The sequence below is a fragment of the Euprymna scolopes genome, chromosome 9 (assembly GCF_053919585.1).
Source record: "Euprymna scolopes isolate OS-2025 chromosome 9, ASM5391958v1, whole genome shotgun sequence".
In the NCBI taxonomy this organism is placed as follows: Eukaryota; Metazoa; Mollusca; class Cephalopoda; order Sepiida; family Sepiolidae; genus Euprymna; species Euprymna scolopes.
In genome coordinates, this window is record NC_136490.1 from 152,375,414 (window position 1) to 152,394,108 (window position 18,695).

Consider the following 18,695-nt stretch of genomic DNA (forward strand, 5'->3'; position numbering starts at 1 on the left):
CCTGCTTAGCTAAACATAAGAGAGAAATTGTTTCAAGAAATGAAAAATATATTTAGTAAACTTTCAATATTGAAGCAAGAGAAATGGATTATGTATAAAGAATTTATATAAAACTGGCAAGGTTACCCAGCATCACTCAGTAATATTTACCATAAATTGCATAGATCATAGAAAAAAAGTTAAACTAAAAAACATCTGTTTAATATGAAATGTATAAGTGCATTTGAGCAAAAGTAAAAAATACCTTTGTGCTAAGTAAGATTTAAACTCAATCTCTATAAGTAAAACATGCTAACTGATTGAGGTTTTAATGTACTAAAAAATGATAATGCTATTAGCTCCATAAATTGGAACATGCAATTGATGCTGTTTTGGATAGAATTCTTTCTTCATCCCACCCACTCTTTACAGTTCAATGTTGTAATGAAGATCATAACTTACTTGGTTAGCATGTGCGATCAAAAAATCTTGAATATTTATCTTTTGAAAGTCGGCCAAAATTAAATAGACAGGCGACTCCGGTTGTTAACTCGTAGATATTATCATTTAGGCGTGATATAAAAAGTTTTAAGAAGAAGTGAGTCGACCGATCGCTTCTCGGAAAAAAGCCTTTCTTGGACATACACAAAAAGCGAACATACATACACACATTTTCGCTTTTATATTTATAGACCAGCGGGGGATACCCGGCAATGCCCGGGCGTTTTAAAGTAAATCAAAACGGGGGGAAGGGGGTTTAAAATAATAAAAAAAAAAAGTTTTGGTAGATGAGTATGAGGATCGAACCCGGACCCTTGAGGCAAAGTTGGAAATTAAAGTGTGAAAAAAAAGACGTATGATGTTAACCACTGGGCCACGGAGACATACAAGGGAAACACGTATGAATTTATTTAACTATTGACAGGTGGCAGCAATAAAAGTTAACTCTGCTGCTTCTATTTGACCTAATTATTGAGGTGAAATAGAAGTCACGCAGTTAACTTGGGTTTGTTTACCCAAGTTTTTTCCCCAACAGATGTTGGGGAGGGGGAAACCAGCTCCTCATTGTCCAAATTGATTAGCAATTGTCTAATATGAGAGGAGTTTGTCCCTACATTAATCAAAGCTGATTGCTTCTGGACGTTTCCCGGCGCGATGCCAAGAACATTGTTAAATTTGAATTAGTTTTGCTTTTTATATGAAAAAGCCCAATCAACACGCGAGAAGCCAAAATAGCAATAATTTTGTAAAAGTTGATGTAAATAAATCTAGACGTGATGCGCTTTCCCAAATTTTAGATATTATTATCTAGGGCGTATATAAATACTTGTAAGCGATTGTTACCCCCTGGGACCGTGTGCGAGAAAAGTTTTGCGAGACATACACGAAATGGTCACACACATTTTGCCTTTTATATATGTAGACTAACAGGGGTACCCGGCATTGCCCGGGTGTTTGGAGGTGTGTATGGTGTTAAATAAAAAAGAAACCGGAGGGGGGGGGGGGGTAGGATCGAACCCGAAGCCCTGAGGTGAAGTTTGAAAATAAAATCGGCCAGCCAAAATGAGTTATTGAAAGATGTTTGAATTTATTTAAGTAAGAACCAAATTGACAGGTGTGCACACAACGTAAGGAATAGCTATTCAGCAAATGAGGTCAATGACCAGGTTTGTTTGTTATAAGTGAAGTAAAAAAAGAAAACGTTAAAACTTAAGCGGTGGGGTGGGGGGTAATCAAAACATCGGAAAAAAAAACCCACAAAAAAAACTAACATAAGACAAACGAACGATGTTAAATGTAAAAATTGAAAAAACAAAAAAGAAATGGCTTAAATAAGCCTGTTTCGATATTAAAATTTAAAAAATCAGTGGGTACCTGGGTGTTTTTGGGGTTGTGGTTGAGGGTGGATAAGCAAAGTAAAAAAAAAAAAACCAGAAAAACGAACGTTACGTGAAAAATGGCTTAAATAACACTGGTTCAATATTTAAATTAAAAAAAAATCGAATAAAAAAAAAAAAAAAGACATCTCACACCACGATTCAAACCCAAAACGTTTAGATAACAAACCAACTGAGCTAATGCGACATACATGAAATTTGTTCAGTTTTTCAACTATTTAAAGTAAATCAGGTCATGACGTTATCTGACGCATGTGTAGAACCGGTCGTCGTCGCGAGAGGACTGTTTTTTACAAATTGTTACTTTAACCATAAAAAAAAATCAGCTGGTGAATCTTGAAAAATTGTCAGCTATTTGTAGTAGTAAATGCCACAATCTCACCTCAAAAAAACAAAAGGTGTGCTCTCTCTGCTACCGTCAGTTCATCCAAGCATAGTTTTTTTTGCCACATCTCGGTTGGTGCATCTACCACTAGTCTCTCCCTTTTAAACAGGGTCCAAAAAAAGAGTCTCTAATCAAATAAGTCTCGCACTATCGGCTAAGCTTCAACCACTGTCTCATCACCACAATGTTGCATTCCCATGTCTGTTTTACTAATACTTTAATGGAATGTGCTCTGATGAACTCGTAACATTTGTTCCCCCTCAACATACATACCCTCAACCTGATAAGCAGTAAAATCCCACCCCTTCACTATTGAGGTCCCTATGATACCTGAAAGCTGTCTACTCTAAGTTTCTTCCCACAATATTGCATCCCTGTGTCTATTTTACAAGTATTTTAATGGAATGATGAACTTGTAGCGCTTGTGCTCCCTCAACGTATATACTCACAACTATAGAGATCCCTAGGCACCAGAGCCTTATATTCTAATAGTTTCTTCCCTTGAACTGCTAGATTTTGGAATTCCTTCCCTGTTTATTAGACATGATCCTTGTTTGGTGTAAAAGAAAAAAAAACAAAAACAAATTCTTTAAATGAAAAATCGATAAAATCAACTGGAATGCATTGTTCAATTGTTTAATGCAGTCGTGTTATACTTGAAACAACATTCACACAGAGTGGGTTGAGCCAGTTCTATCCATCCTTGTCACTGTATTTCCCACGCTGACCGTCAAGCGACTTGCTGTTTCAATGAAAAACTTCATAGATTGGTTTCTAGACCAGTTTTAACCATCACCAGCCAGGCTTTTCTTTGTCAACTACATCACTTTTTCAAACCCAGAGCTGAGCAATTACTTCATAGATGAATTCTGGTTGAGGGGCATGACTCAGCCAGTATAAACGTTTTGTGAGGATGACTTGATGGAGAGAGTTAATTTTGTGGCAGAAACATACACTGTTGTTTGAGAGAAAGTGTTGCCATCGGACAATGGATGCAACACAGGCAGTGCTGACTGAAATTTTCCAATCGACTAACGTCTTCCACTTTCACTGCCATAACAGAGGATCATTTACATTAATGCCTTATAGATCATTACTTTGGTATTGTGCCTTATCTCACATTTTGATCATCATCATCATCATTTCCGGTTTAATGTGTGTTTTACATGCTGGCATATGTTGGACGGAATCAAGTCGGCAGAAAACATATCATACAAGGACAATTTGCACTTTGATATCAGCTCCACTTTGACCAGTAGCTGTGATGATGGCACCAAGATATTTAAAACTTTCAATCTCTTCAAGAACATCACTATTGATGATGATGAATTTTGTCTGGTGGGTTAAAGTTAGCAGCAAGTATTTTTTTGTCTATGAGGCATTTTTATATTTTGACATTAAATAATCTAAAAAGGGTTGATATGACATGAAACAGTTAAACCAAATCAATAACTTGATCATGTACAGGCTCAGATATTAATAAATACCATAGATCTGAAATAGAAGGAATTAAAAAAAAAAAAAAAAAAAAAAAAAAAAGGATTAATGCATGACTTACTTTGGTATTCACAAATGCAATGATTGGGTCTAATTCAGAAATTAGGAAGGCACCAACTTTGATAAAAGGAACTTTACCTAAAACAAAAATGAAATAACATTTACAAAAATGTTAACATATGATAAACAAATGTATTTGGATTAAAGGTTTAAGGGGCTTCATTTGTTTGTAATGTGACACAATTGCCTTGCAATATGCAAAGTAGTGAAACATTTGGCAACTAGGTGCGAAAAAATACTTGACCGTTTTAAACGGTTTTATAAGGGGATGGACAAGTGACCTCTAAAACATTTACTTAAACCAATAAAAAATGAAATGAAAGTTGAAAGCGATTCCCCTACAAAAATACAAAACAAAATTAATTGCTTTTTTTCGCTATTCCTTGTCATATTTGCCAATGCAGAGTAAGGGAGCGAACAAAAACCTAACCAAACAAAATCCAACACTATTATATTCTACTTTTGATTTAATTACCAATAATGTTTGATGTTATTTTTCTTGGCAAAATATTTCTTTAAATTCAAACAATTTTTTCAATACCTTGAAAATAAACTGCATCTTCTAAAGGTTATCTAGCAAATTTTCGCAAATTTTCAAGTTTTATTTTGTTTATTTTACGCAGATTTAAATTTAGATCTTTTAATGTTATCATGATCTATAGAGGTTAGTTTTACTAATAGTTTAAAAGGAATAAATATTTATCAACGGTATCAGCAATGAAAAATTAACACAATAAAATATTAAAAGAATCAGTTTTGGAATCGGAAATTAGGCACAAATTTTTCCGATTTCGATACCCCGAAAACTACCGATTTTTCCAATTCCTGATTCCGATTAATTGGTACAACACTAGTTAAAGGTTACATTACCATAAGTGTTGTGAAAATAACACTCGGGTTGGGAACAATAATCCGAAGAATCCAAATAATATGAATATCTGTTTCAGGTGTTCGTATGCAGATCTTTTCATGTGTTCGTATGCAGATCTTTTCATGTGTTCGTATGCAGATCTTTTCATGTGTTCGTATGCAGATCTTTTCATGTGTTCGTATGCAGATCTTTTCATGTGTTCGTATGCAGATCTTTTCATGTGTTCGTATGCAGATCTTTTCATGTGTTCGTATGCAGATCTTTTCATGTGTTCGTATGCAGATCTTTTCATGTGTTCGTATGCAGATCTTTTTATGTGTTCGTATGCAGATCTTTTCATGTGTTCGTATGCAGATTTGTAAAAGTTACACTTACCAGACGGAGACATTTCTTCTGCATTGACCCGAAGTTCTAAATTAAAATTTAAGCCGCACATGTGCAGAAAGGTTTTTACACTGAGACAATTGGCTGAATCAGAAATAAGAATCTGCTCCACTGAAACGAAAAAATAAAATAAATAAAATTAAAAAAAAAAAAGCTGAGCATACGAGGTCCCCCTCCACAAGTGAAAAAGTTACTTTCACTATGACTAATGTTTGTGCAAAATTTCAAAATTTTCAAGGCGTGGTTATTGAGAAAAGTGCAAACAAATGAACAGATGAACGATTTGGGGGCAATTTTACCTTTATATTGCCCTCTAGGCGGGCAATCAGTTATCCCAGAAAATGTGCTGTGGCAAAAATTTACTTTCACCATGATTAATATTTATACAAAATTTTTTTAAAATTCAAGGAGTGGTTATTAAGAAAAGTGCAAACAAACAAATGGACAAACGATTTGGAGGCAATTTTATCCTTATAATGCTCCCTAAGGAGGATACCCAGAGCTATATGAAAAAATCCGTCCTGGCAAAAATTTATGAGTAATTTTTATGCAAAATAATTAAAAATTTCAAGACGTGATTGAGAAAAGTGCAAACAAATGAATGGGAATGAATTACCATTTTCATAATGTTTCAGATGCTTTTAAACATGAAGTTTATCCTCAGCACAAAATCAAAACAATATAGATCATTTTGGGAATGGCTTTTTGGCACTTGTGCATTTGGGACAATTTTTTTTTTTCATTTTTAACAAACTTCTTTCAGAACTAAGGGAAACAAATCAAGAAGACTCTATATGAAAATATCAAAGTTTTGTGTAACTTTTAGGTAAAAACAAAACAAATATACTAAATACAATAACAGAAAATAAAACATTATCTGAACATTTATAAAAATAAATTAATAAAATGTACATATCAGCATACTTTTGTTTTTAAGAAATCAAATGACAGATTAACATGTAACACATACAAAGTAATGTGTGTGTGTGTATCTGTCTCTCTCTCTCTCTATATATATATATATATATATATATATATATATATATATATATATATATATATATATATATATATATAAAAGTGAACGTGTCTGTGTGTACATTTCCCTAATCACGAGATTGTCTCCTCAGCAACCGACAAGGCTAACATGCTTGCCAGTCGGTTTGCCTCAAACTCCACACTGGACCCTTCCAACCACCCCCTACCTGACTTTCCTATGCGGACAGACGCCACACTAGACGATCTGAAAACCACCCCTGCTCAGGTGCATGCTATCATAAAAAACCTTGACACCTCAAAAGCATGTGGACCCGATCTTATCCCAGCTGTGCTATTAAAAAAGTGCTCAGCCGAAGTAGCTCCAGTTCTCTCCAAACTCTACAACAAATGTCTTAATGAAGCTTGCTTTCCGGGCTGTTGGAAAACTGCTTCTGTTGTACCAGTATTCAAGAATTCTGGCGAAAGGACTGACCCATCAAATTATCGCCCCATTAGCCTCCTCCCACTTTTTGCAAAAATATTTGAGACCATAATTAACCATGCTCTAGTCCATCATCTTACAGATGCTAAACTACTGACTGACAAACAATATGGATTTAGACAAGCCCGTTCCACAGCAGACATCCTCACTGTGATCTCTGAACGTATATACCATTCACTGGACAAAGCGGGGGAAGGCAGAGCGGTAGCTCTAGATATATCTAAGGCTTTTGACAGGGTATGGCATGAGGGTCTCCTCAGTAAAATCAGATCATACGGTATCACTGGTAGAATACTTAACATAATTAAATCCTTCTTAGATAAGAGAAAAATCCAGGTAGTCCTCGACGGTCGCACATCTAAACAATATGATATAAATGCGGGAGTGCCCCAGGGTTCTATCCTTGGACCTCTATTGTTCCTGATATTCATAAATGACCTCCCCGACAACATTGCCTCTGAGATGGGTATATATGCTGATGACACTACACTCTATGGCAGACACGACAGGAAGACGAATGAACACATTTCTAAAGAAATGGCAGAAACACTAGAGGAAGACCTCCAATCTGTAGTGGAATGGGGACAAAAGTGGTTGGTCGCGTTCAATGCTGCCAAGACTAAACTAGTTTCATTCAATAATTACAAGAAACCCTCTCTACCACCCATAGCAATGGCCAACGACTCTTTATCTGAGAGTCCATCTTTCAAACTCCTTGGCCTAACGTTCACAGGAAACATGAGTTGGAACAATTACATTGAAGGCATTGCCAGGGCCGCTGCAAGAAAGGTAGGCTCTCTCTACCGTGCTAGAAAACTACTAACACCCGAAAGTATCCTGTACCTCTATAAGGCCACCATTCGCCCATGTATGGAGTATTGCTGTCACATCTGGGCTGGTGCATCTGCTACTAGTCTCTCGCTCCTTGACAAGGTTCAAAAGAGAGTCGCAAACCTGATAGACCCTGAACTGGCATCTAAGCTTCAGCCTCTGTCCCATCGACGAAATGTTGCATCCCTCTGCCTTTTCTACAAGTATTTTAGTGGTGAATGCTCTGACGAACTGCAATCACTTGTGCCCCCACGACGCGAGCACCCTCGACAAACCCGACAGGCTACTAGATCCCACCCCCACACTGTAGAGGTCCCTAGATGTAAAAGATCTTTTTACTCCAATAGTTTCTTCCCCAGAACCGCAAGACTCTGGAATTCCATTCCAGGTCCCTGCTTCCCCAACAGTACTGACGTGCAGAAGTTCAAGTGTAACGTGAACCGACACCTTGCTGCCCAAATCCCTACATAGTACCCCAGTAGTTGTTGCCCCTGATATTAGCCCCCTACACCAAAGTGGCAATTTGCCTTGTTTGGGGTGAAAATGTAATAAAAAAAAAAAAAAAAAAAAAAAAAATACAAACAACCAATCCTCATCTAAAAAATTCAGAAACGTCAAAAAAATAAACTGTCAACATACATCGAATCCAACCCCATGATTCTGACTTTATATAGCCTACCTCAAATTATCTCACCCACAAAATAAGCACGTGACATTGCATTACTAGGCATAATCAGCACCTCCCATACAAAAAACTCCAGAGACGCACTCACTAAAATAAAAGACCTTAACCTGACTAATAAAACTGTAGATATAAAACTATAGATATATAGAACCTTGATATAGAATTTCTGTAGACAAATATTCATGCTAATAAATGCCTCAATCTACTTCAAAAACATTAACAAAATTAATGTTGGCTTACCTTTTCCAATAAACAACATAATTATATCTCTATGACATTTTTCTTTTGATATGTTTCTATTACAAGCAGAATTTTGGCTTACTCATGGGTAATTCTCTAGGTGAAATTTTGGCCTCTTTGTTTTTAGAATTTATGGAAACTGAGCCCCTCAAATACAGATTACCTAAGGGTATGTCTTACTTTAGATATATAGATAATATCTTAATTGTCCTTAAATCCTCTAAAATATAAAACATTACTATTAAACTAAACAAAATAGAATCCACTATTAAATATACTTTTGAAAAAAAAAAAAAAACAATTCCATATCTTTTCTTGATATTCAACAAATAAAAATAATCCAAGTTATAAGGTTCACCGTAAACAAACTAATAAAAATGACTATATACATTTCTATTCGCATCACAATGATAGAAGAAAAAAGGCATTGCAATAAGATTTTACCTCATATCCTAAGTGATCTCATCTATAATTACAGATATAGTCTGGTATCTCAATGTAAACAGTAGTTTGTTTACGAAATGAACAATATGAGTATATTAGAAATGTTTCACAAATTTTAAATGGATAAAATTTAATCACATGATTATTGAAAATGTAATCATGAGATTAAAATTTAATTTAAATTAACCATGTGTGGTCACTTTCTTGTTAATTATTCTTCGAAAATGGATAATAGCAGCAAAGCGACCATTGTGGATCTATTACAAGAAGTTAAAAAATTCAAATGGAATTTGACGTATATTCCATAATCCAACGAAAAAATTAATTCAGCTATGTTTGTTTTGTCATGTGATGTGATAAAAACAAGGGAAATAGCTAAAATTTCTAATTTGTTTGAAAACTATTTTCTTTAATAATTAATTTCTACCATATAGTTTTTTGTAAGTTTTGGATATTTTCATTACTGCAACATGGCAATTCAGTAGATACTATTGATTTCACATGAAAATCAATATTTCGATTTCCAAATTTCGCTACCTTAACGAAGATGCACCAAAATGTTTACAAATATTCTCATTAAAATTATATTTGAAAGCAACATATTTTCTAAAAAAAATGTGCAAAAAATTTGAATAAAAAAAAAAAAAAACAAGTTTGTCAAACTATTTCCTTTTTTTGAAAACTTATTCTACAACATTACATTCTTTTCTTCTTTCTTTTTTCTGAATTATCATCGGTCTCCCACTTACTTTGTTGGTTTATTCTTTTATTATTTCTTTTCAATTTTTTCCATCAATTTATTTTTGGTAAAACACTATACTTTCATACAATAAAAAAATCAGCTAAATTTTTTAATTTACGAGATTTTTTGCATTTTCTTTCAGTAAATTTTAAAAATTGATAAAAGACAAAAAATATAAGAGGTGTGCGCATTGTATGGGTAACTTTTTTTAGTGAGTAAATTTTTAACGATTTTTATGTCAAATATTTTTAATACTCATTTTTATGAACATATTTTAAAAAATGAATTATATATGATACATTTATAAAACGGCAGATTTGTATAAAAAATGTAATTTTTAAATTATATTTGGGTGAGGGGGGTAGTTTTTTCTGTTTATTTTTTTAACATCTGTTTTTTGTGTTCCATTTAAACAAACTGAACCACAGCAACAAGTGGCTGGGTATTTTTATGCACGTAAAAAAATCATATAAATAAATAAATATGTCCCATAAAAAATAAGGGCGATCCATTCATATAGATATATGAATAACAGTAAGAGCTTATAGCTCTTTAAAAAAAAAAAAAAAAAAGAAAAAAAAAAGAAAAGCGCTATAGCGGAAAAAATAAAAATAACTGCGTTTTGAAGTTGTTAATATTGCTAAAAAATGCCAACAACAAATATATAAAGTCTGAAAACAGAAGATCAACCTTTACAGATAAATAGTCAGTCTCCATTTAATCTGTAAGGTTAAGCATTGGTCTAGAGACCAAGTGTTCAAGATACTGGAGATATAAAGCTAGCCCAATGGTAGAGGAAAGGAATCTGCCAGAGCAAAGTATAAAAAGCAAATGGTAAATCCTGGTGCTAATGATGAGACTTTATTCGAATTAAAAAAAAATTGCATTGTCTCAAAAACTATCAGACGCAGATTGGTTGTTGATGTTAAGTTCTTGGTGGCCAAACAAAATCATTTTATCATTTGTTTTGTGTACATTATATATATATATATATATAGATATATATATATATATATATATATATATATATATACACACATACCCCACTAAATCTCTGTGGATGTTGTTTGTTATCTTGTACGTTTGTTTGTCTCCCAGAAAAATAATTCACAGATGAAGGTGAAAATTTGTCAATGTCACATAATAATGAATTGAAAATGCTACACAATGACCCATTGAAATTGATGTAAGGGCTACTAATTGAGACAAAATTCATAGGGATACTATCTAGAGAGTTGAGCAACAAGATATCTGTTCACATTATATGTGAACTTTTGCATGTCATTAGTGTCAGCATAGCAAAGATACAGTAAGGAATTCCAAAGTCTAGCAGTTTCAGGGAAGAAACTATTTGAGTAAAAAATTTTCATTTTGCATTTAGGAATCTCTACTATGTAGGGGGTGGGATTTTGCTGCTTATTGAGTTAGTTGAGGTATTTATAATGAGAGGGTACAAGTGCTTTGAGTTTGTACCAAAACAACCATTTGGTTACCATGCAACCCATATTTCATGTTGAAAAGACATGCTAATCAATAAAGAAGCAAACTGCTGACTAGTCCTACATAGTTACCATGAATTTTTGAAACACCAAAATGATACAAACAAAAACAATTCCAGAAAAGACAAACAAAATTATCACTAAGTGTAAAGGCACAAACCTTCATATGGTTGGTAAAGAGCCACATCTTCAGGCCATGGCACAGAGGCTGCAAACACAAAAAGAATCAAATTGCAGAAAAAGAAATCACATCAAAAGGTTTGAATATGTTAACAATAACGTGCAATCTATAATAATATATGAGATGTGTTCATATCCGCAGATTCAGCGATTAGTTTGAAGCTATTTTGGTTACTATTCTCATCTTCAGCATCATTCTCATGTTTCGACCGAGATAATATGACATTTTTCAGGTATGTTTTGTCAAATCTGACTAGAATTCACCCTATATTAAAAAAAAATTGGTGTTGTAATTTCAAACAAAACCCTTACTTTTAATCCGTAGAAATAGCTTGCTCTCATTTTGCTCACCCATGATAGAAGCCTTAAACAATTTATAAGTGTATTCTTAGTATTGCTCGTACTGAGGATTGAACCATCATCCTCTAAAAGACTATCACTTAAAATTGATAAGTACTCATATCTGCTGTGCCACAGGTCTTTGCAGTCTTTAGTTCCAAATTTTGGTATTAATAACCTTATTCCTATGCAGATTATCCAAGGAGTCATACCCCCCCCCCACACTCTAGAAAAAAAGCTTCAAAATACTTTTTTGTCTTACTTCTGATTCCAAAGAAATTTTAAACCAAATGGTTCCAAAGTATACAGTCCCAAATTTTGAAGAAGACTTTTCTTTGACTCACATTCATCCCTAACAAGGCATATCACCATGTGGACGTAAGGGGCTACTATTTGGGACCATACTCAGAAAAGGTTAACAAGATATTGGTTTACATTACATTTAAACTTCTGCATATCAGTACGATGAGGGCAGGAAGGGAATTTCAAAGTCTAGCTGTTCGAGGGAAGAAACTATTAGAATAGAAAGTTTTCTGGCATTTAGGGACCTCAACAGTGAAGGGGTGAGATTTTGTTGCTAAGCGGGTTTGTCGGGGGTATATATGTCAAGGGGGCACACATACGAGTTCATCAGAGCACATTCCATTAAAATATTTGTAAAACAGGCATAGAGATGTAACATTGTGGCGATGGGACAGGGGTTGGAGCCTAGTTGACAGTGGGCTCTATTAGATTGAAAACTCTTTTTTGGACCCTATCTAACAAAGAGAAGCTAGTGGTAGATGCACCAACCCAGATGTGGTGATAATATTCCATGCATGGGCAAATGGTGGTCTTGTAGAGGTAGAGGATACTCTCAGGTGTGAATAGTCTTGATAGAGGGAATCCACCTTCTTTGCAGCAGCCTTCGCAATGTCCTCAATGTATTTGTTCCAGTTCATATTGCCCGCAAATATTAGGCTGAAGAGTTTGAAGGAAGAATTCTCAGGTAGGGTGTTATTTGTCATGGATATCGATGGTTGGAGAGACGTTTTGTAATTGTTAAAGGAGAGCAGCTTAGTCTTACTCGCATTAACTGTTACCATCCACTTGCCGATCCATATAGTCTGGAGGTCATTTTCTAACGATTCTGCCATTGTCTTAGATTTACGTACATGTGTACTTCCCTCATGAATATTATAGAGCGTTGTATCATCAGCAAATATACACATCTCAGACATAATATTATCAAGGATAATAGTGGTTCAAGGATCGACCCCTGAGGCACTCTCACATTAATGTTATGCTGCTTGGATATACGTCTATCAATGACAACCTGGATGGTCCTATTGTCTAAGAAGGATCTAATTATATTTAGCATATGTTTAATTTTCATTAGCAGCCCTTCGTACCAGACTTTGTCTTGGATATATCAAGAGCTACAGCCCTGGCTTCGCCTGCCTTATCCAGTGCATGGTATATGCATTCCAAAATGACTTAAAATATCTGCAATAAAACAACATTGCCAAAATCAATACTGTTTGTCAAAGAGAAGATTTGCTTTTGCAAGGTGGTGAACTAGTGCTTGATTAATTAAGGTCTCAAAGATTTTAGCAAAGAGGGGGAGGAGACTGATAGGGTAATAATTGAGGGAATCAGTCCTTTCACCAGAATTCTTGTACACTGGTACCACAGAGGCCATCTTCCAGCTATTAGGGAAGCAATATTCAGCAAGGCATTTATTGCAGAGCTTGAAAAGTATGGAGATTAGCTCAGCTGAGCATTTCTTAATTAGTATAGCAGGGATGAGATCAGGCCCACACTCCTTGGAAGTGTGTAAGTTTATGATATCACGAGCATGAGAAGGGGAGATTTTCACATCATCTAGTGTGGCTTTAGTCCATATAGGGAAATTTGGGAGGGAGTTATTTGTTGGCTCTAAGGTGGAGTTAGAGGTGAATCGTCAGGCAAGCAGTTTCGCCTTCTTGGTTGCAGAGATCTTCTAATGGAAGTTGGTGGTGCTTAACTAGACAAAATTTAAACTTTTCTAAGACCATGATTTCAACTATGTTAGCTTTATTTTTATGCAATTTTCACCCATTGCAGTTGATTTGGGACCATTAAAGAATCTAAAGATGTTTCAATATTATGAACCTGTGTTAGGACAAGTATTTCAACAAGTGCAGTAATAAATGCTTCATTGGAATGAACTAAAAGACAATTTTTAATACATCTTGCCTCCACATACGTACAAAACAATATGATCACTGTTCGATAAGATTAATCACTATTTCCGTTGGTTTGTCACAAATTCAATTTATTCATTCAATTAGGAAAAAAAAAAAAAAAAAAAAAAATCATTTTGAAATTGTTTTTGATGTTTGATTATTTGCAAAACTTTCCCCACAAATCGAACAATTTCTTGAGTTGCAAATTAATCTTCGATAGTATTACAAGCAATAAACAAAAGCACTATTTGTTTTATATGAAGAAGACAAAAAAGAAAAAGAAATGGATATTTCATTAATAAAATTAAAGCATCTAACTATATAACCACTTCCCCATCTTCCTTAAATTATCTCGCATTTTAGAAATTAATTCATTGTTTAATAGGTTAATGTTAACTCACACACCATATACTATAACATACCATATTTGTTTCGATATCAATTTTAGGGGGACCTGAAGAATCCTGCACCTCCCTTCTCTACTTTTATTTTCATCTTTTTTTTTTTTTTTCAAATTTTTCAGCGGATTATTATTGAATGGACACTAACTAATCTATCAGATTATCAAAAAAAAAAAAAAACGCAAAATAAAATCAATATTTAAATATTTGTGGGGTGCTCAGTTTCTCATGCAATGTTAAGTAAATTGATCACCCATTTGAGAACCACTGATTATTAGGCTAAATTTTGCGAATTTAGCGATTTTTTTTTTAATTTTGCTTTTTAAAATAATTATATATATATATATATAAAAGGCTAAATGCGCAAAATTTGGCCTAAAAATGGCGAGTTGTTCTAAAATGGATGATTGCTTTACTAGAACATTGCATGAGCACCCACTACAAATATTTAAATATTGACTTTTTTTCATTTTTTTTTAATAATCTGCTACATTAATATCCATTCAATAATAATTTGCTGGAAAAAAGATGAGAATGAAAAAAAAATAGAGAGGGGGGGGCAAGATTTTTCAGGTCAGCTCCATTTTACATGCTGGCATGAGTTTGATGGTTTTTCGTTAATGCATTTTTTAATACATGAATTCAAACACATATGCACATGTTCAAATCCTAGCATTTTTGCACTAGTACTGTCTGGACACTGTCAGTTAGCCTTTAGCAAAGTTACAGCAATTGCTACGGCAAAACTTTTTTGGCATAGCATTGTAATGTGGCAGATTGTCAAAGATGGTTGTGATAAACACATGGCTATCTCTACATCATCATATTAGATTTAATATCCATTTCATATGCTGGCATGTGTTGGACAGCTTTAAAATATTAATTTCCAAAATAACCTATCTCTGGACAGGTTATTATTCCTCTTTCTTTCAGATTCAACTTTAACATTTCCTCCATAGGTTTCTTTGCCTTTCCTCTTGAACAGACCTTGCTACTTCAACTATTCTACATCTACTAACCCAAGAGCTCTCATCTATTCTTTCAATGTTACCATAGGATCAAAGTCTACCCTTCTTAAATCTCCCTTATACTGTCCGGATTTAATCTTCCTCTGGAGTCATCAGATCTAAGCCTGTTGTCAACACTTGCATTACATATCCATCATATCATTCTCATATCAATTCTCTCCATGCAATGCATGTCCCCAACCCTCATTGGCCAACCCTCACTTCCATACAATATCACTGCGTACACTTTCCTGATAGACTCTTTCTTTGGTTGATAGTGGTAATACTCTGCTGGTTAGTAATAACAGATTAGAAATATTTGTGTCGGTTCTTTCCAGAATTCCCCCATATTAAAAAAAAAAAAAATTAGTGTACCTACTCATGACGAACCGAAAATATTCCAAAATTCATGACAATTGATCAAGTAGTTTTATATTTATAAAAAAATTATTTTTAAGTGATTAATGGGAATTCGTGGACATGACAAATTTATTACAAAGTATTGTTAACTTATCTCCCTTGGTTTCTTAATTTATTTTATTTTTTGCTTTAATGACTGGCGAGACAGTTACGTTGCTCCTTAGATACTCATAAAATTTCATTTTCTCATTAAAAAATAAAACTACTTGATCAATTTATGTGAATTTTGGAATATGATATTTTTGTTTCAAAATGGGAAAATACATCATATACATTTTTCTTTATTTTGTTTTTAATATAGAGGGAATTTTGGACAAGGGTCTTTGTGTCGATATGGATCCTGTTCTTTAGAAGTACCTTCTCATTTTTTTGGTTGAAACAACCCCCATAAATGGTTGTAACAGAGAAATTGAGAGGTTTACTTATTTATTAATTTTTTTTTTCTATATTTACCCTTAAAAATGCTGGTGCTTATTTAGAATTACACTAAACAGAAAAATAGGAATGAATTCCAAAAATCACGCAAATTAAATAGTTTTTCCGGTGCTAAATGCACTTACTGATCCGCGCTATTTTTAAAATCGTATTTCCAAGTTTAATTAAAGTTTTATGTTTTTTTTTTATTCAATTGTAAGGTTAAAGTACAGAATAGGTACAAAACACCCCCGACCCCCATGTTAAGAATGGCTTTTTAAATAATAACGTTATTATTTCAGCACGGATCGGACTCTCTGCAGAAGTACCAAAATATTTTGTTATAAATTTACGAAAACAAAACTAGAAATTATTCAAATTTTGGTACTAGTGCACTTATTGATCTGTGCTGAAATAATAACGTTATTTAAAAAGGCATTCCTACCATGCGGAGGGTGGTTTGTACCTATGGGTTTGTATTACTGTACACATAGATACGAAAAAGTTGTCAAAACAACAAATATATAACAAATAAATATTATCAAAGGCAAGATAAGTTATTTTTCTACCAAACTGGATACATTTTTTGTGTTTTTATTCAATGTAACATGCTTATTCAGCTCGAAAAACATGCAGTGTTTACCGATGTATTAGAAAATTCAAAATGGTGCCCGACACTCTCTTTAACATGGTAAGTTTGGGAAAAGGTGTTATAAATAATAAACTAGACAAAATACTATTTAAAAAACACCGAATATATGTGAACTTATGTCACGGTAATATATATTGAGCGAATTTCTAACAGTATTTTGTCTAGTTTATTATTTATAACATCTTTTCCTGAACTTACCGTGTTAAAGAGAGACTCGGGCGCCATTTTGAATTTTCCAATACATCGGTAAACACTGTATGCTTTTCGAGCTGAATAACCATGTTACAATGTAACATTGTTACATTGAATAAAAACACTAAAAACATATCCAGTTAGGTAGAAAAGTAACTTGTCTTGCCTTTGATAACATTTATTTGTTATATATTTGTTTTTTGACAACTTTTTCGAATCTATGTGTACAGTAATACAAACCCGCTGGTTTTTCTTTAACCAAATTGGTACTTGTGCAGTTAAGAATGACTTTCTAAATAACGTTATTTCAGCGTGGTACAATAAGTGCACAAGTTGTGCACTTATTGTACCGCGCTGAAATAACGTTATTTAGAAAGTCATTCTTAACATGGGGGAGAGGAGGGTATTTTCACTATTTTGTAATTATTCTGTACTTTCACCTAACAATTAAAAAAATGTGTATTTCACAGTTTATCTCCCTTGTTTAATCTGTCGCCTTTCTTTGCATAAGCATCGAAAATTTCTCCACATTTAAAGCTGACCTTGTGTCTAACTCCGCCCTTGCGGGGAGGTAAGTAAACAAGGTTGAAGTTACGAATTTGGGAAGTTTTAACTTTTGCTTTTGACATTTTGCTTTGGTTTTATATTTTCTTAAACAGAATTTTGAAAGAGAAAACTATAAATAATAAAAAAAACAAGAAATTGCAAATTTATTTAAAAAACATTGCTTTTATTGACAAGGGAAACAAAACATGAAAGTCATGTGTATTCTCCGGGGTAGAAAAAAAAAAACAGTTTCAAACCAATCTCTTTTAAATTGTTGGTTATTTAGTGCCAGCATTAAAAAGACAACGGAAAAATTATAAACATGTCCTCTAACTTACCCCCTATTTCGGCCTGGATAGCCTCCACCACAAAAGACGACATTACTGCAAAGTAGGTTCGGTCGGGTGGAATACCGAAAAAACCGGAAGTTAATCATCTCCAAAATAAAGCACGTTTCTTTCGTCATTTCCTGTCCGGTTTTACTACTCCATTACCGGATACATACATACATGAGAGAGAGAGAAAGAGAGATAATGTGCTTACGCAAAGAAAAGCCCCAAATCGATTAAAAAAACCCAGCGGGTTTTTATTACTGTACACATAGATTCGGAAAAGTTGTCAAAAAACTAATATATAACAAATAAATGTTATCAAAGGCAAGATAAGTTACTTTTCTACCGAACTGGATATATTTTTTGTGTTTTTATTCAATGTAACATGTTTATTCAGCTCGAAAAACATACAGTGTTTATGGAAAATTCAAGATGGCGCCTGACTCTCTTTAACACGGTAAGTTTGGGAAACGGTGTTATATATATATAAAAAAAAAAAAAACTAGACAAAATACTGTTAAAAATCCACCGAATATATGTCAACCTATGTCACGTGTCACGGTAACATATTGAGCGAGTTTTTAGCAGTATTTTGTCTAGTTTTTTTATTTATAACACTTTTTTCCAAACTTACCGTGTTAAAGAGAGAGTCAGGCGCCATCTTGAATTTTCCAATACATCGGTAAACACTATGTTTTTCGAGCTGAATAAACATGTTATATTGAATAAAAACACGAAAAATATATCCAGTTTGGTAGAAAAGTAACTTATCTTGCCTTTGATAACATTTATTTGTTATATATTTGCTTTTTGACAACTTTTTCGAATCTATGTGTACAGTAATACAAACCCAAAAATTATATTATTACCTACATAGAACAACTGCTATTGTGTTTTTAGTTAAAAAACATCTTTCGCTATCTGGTATTACGACGTAATCTAAAATATGCTTTCTGAGTTATGTCCCACCCCTAAATCAGCAGAGGTTGGACCATTTCTGTAATGATCCG

The 18,695-nt window shown here is 33.7% G+C and overlaps 1 protein-coding gene across 1 annotated transcript in view; it reads right to left on the reverse strand.

Moving 5' to 3' along the window:
* Positions 1-17,814, reverse strand: part of LOC145284933 (metaxin-2-like) — a 42,772-nt gene extending 24,958 nt beyond the window's left edge. Inside the window, exons 1-4 of the mRNA XM_080134031.1 lie at positions 17,692-17,814; positions 11,156-11,203; positions 5,066-5,185; positions 3,821-3,897 (exon numbers count right to left, since the gene is read on the reverse strand). Coding sequence (XP_079990157.1) covers positions 3,821-3,897; positions 5,066-5,185; positions 11,156-11,203; positions 17,692-17,734 — 288 coding nt within the window. The 5' untranslated portion in view covers positions 17,735-17,814. The remainder of the gene's footprint in view (positions 1-3,820; positions 3,898-5,065; positions 5,186-11,155; positions 11,204-17,691) is intronic.
* Between the last annotated feature and the right edge of the window lie 881 nt (positions 17,815-18,695).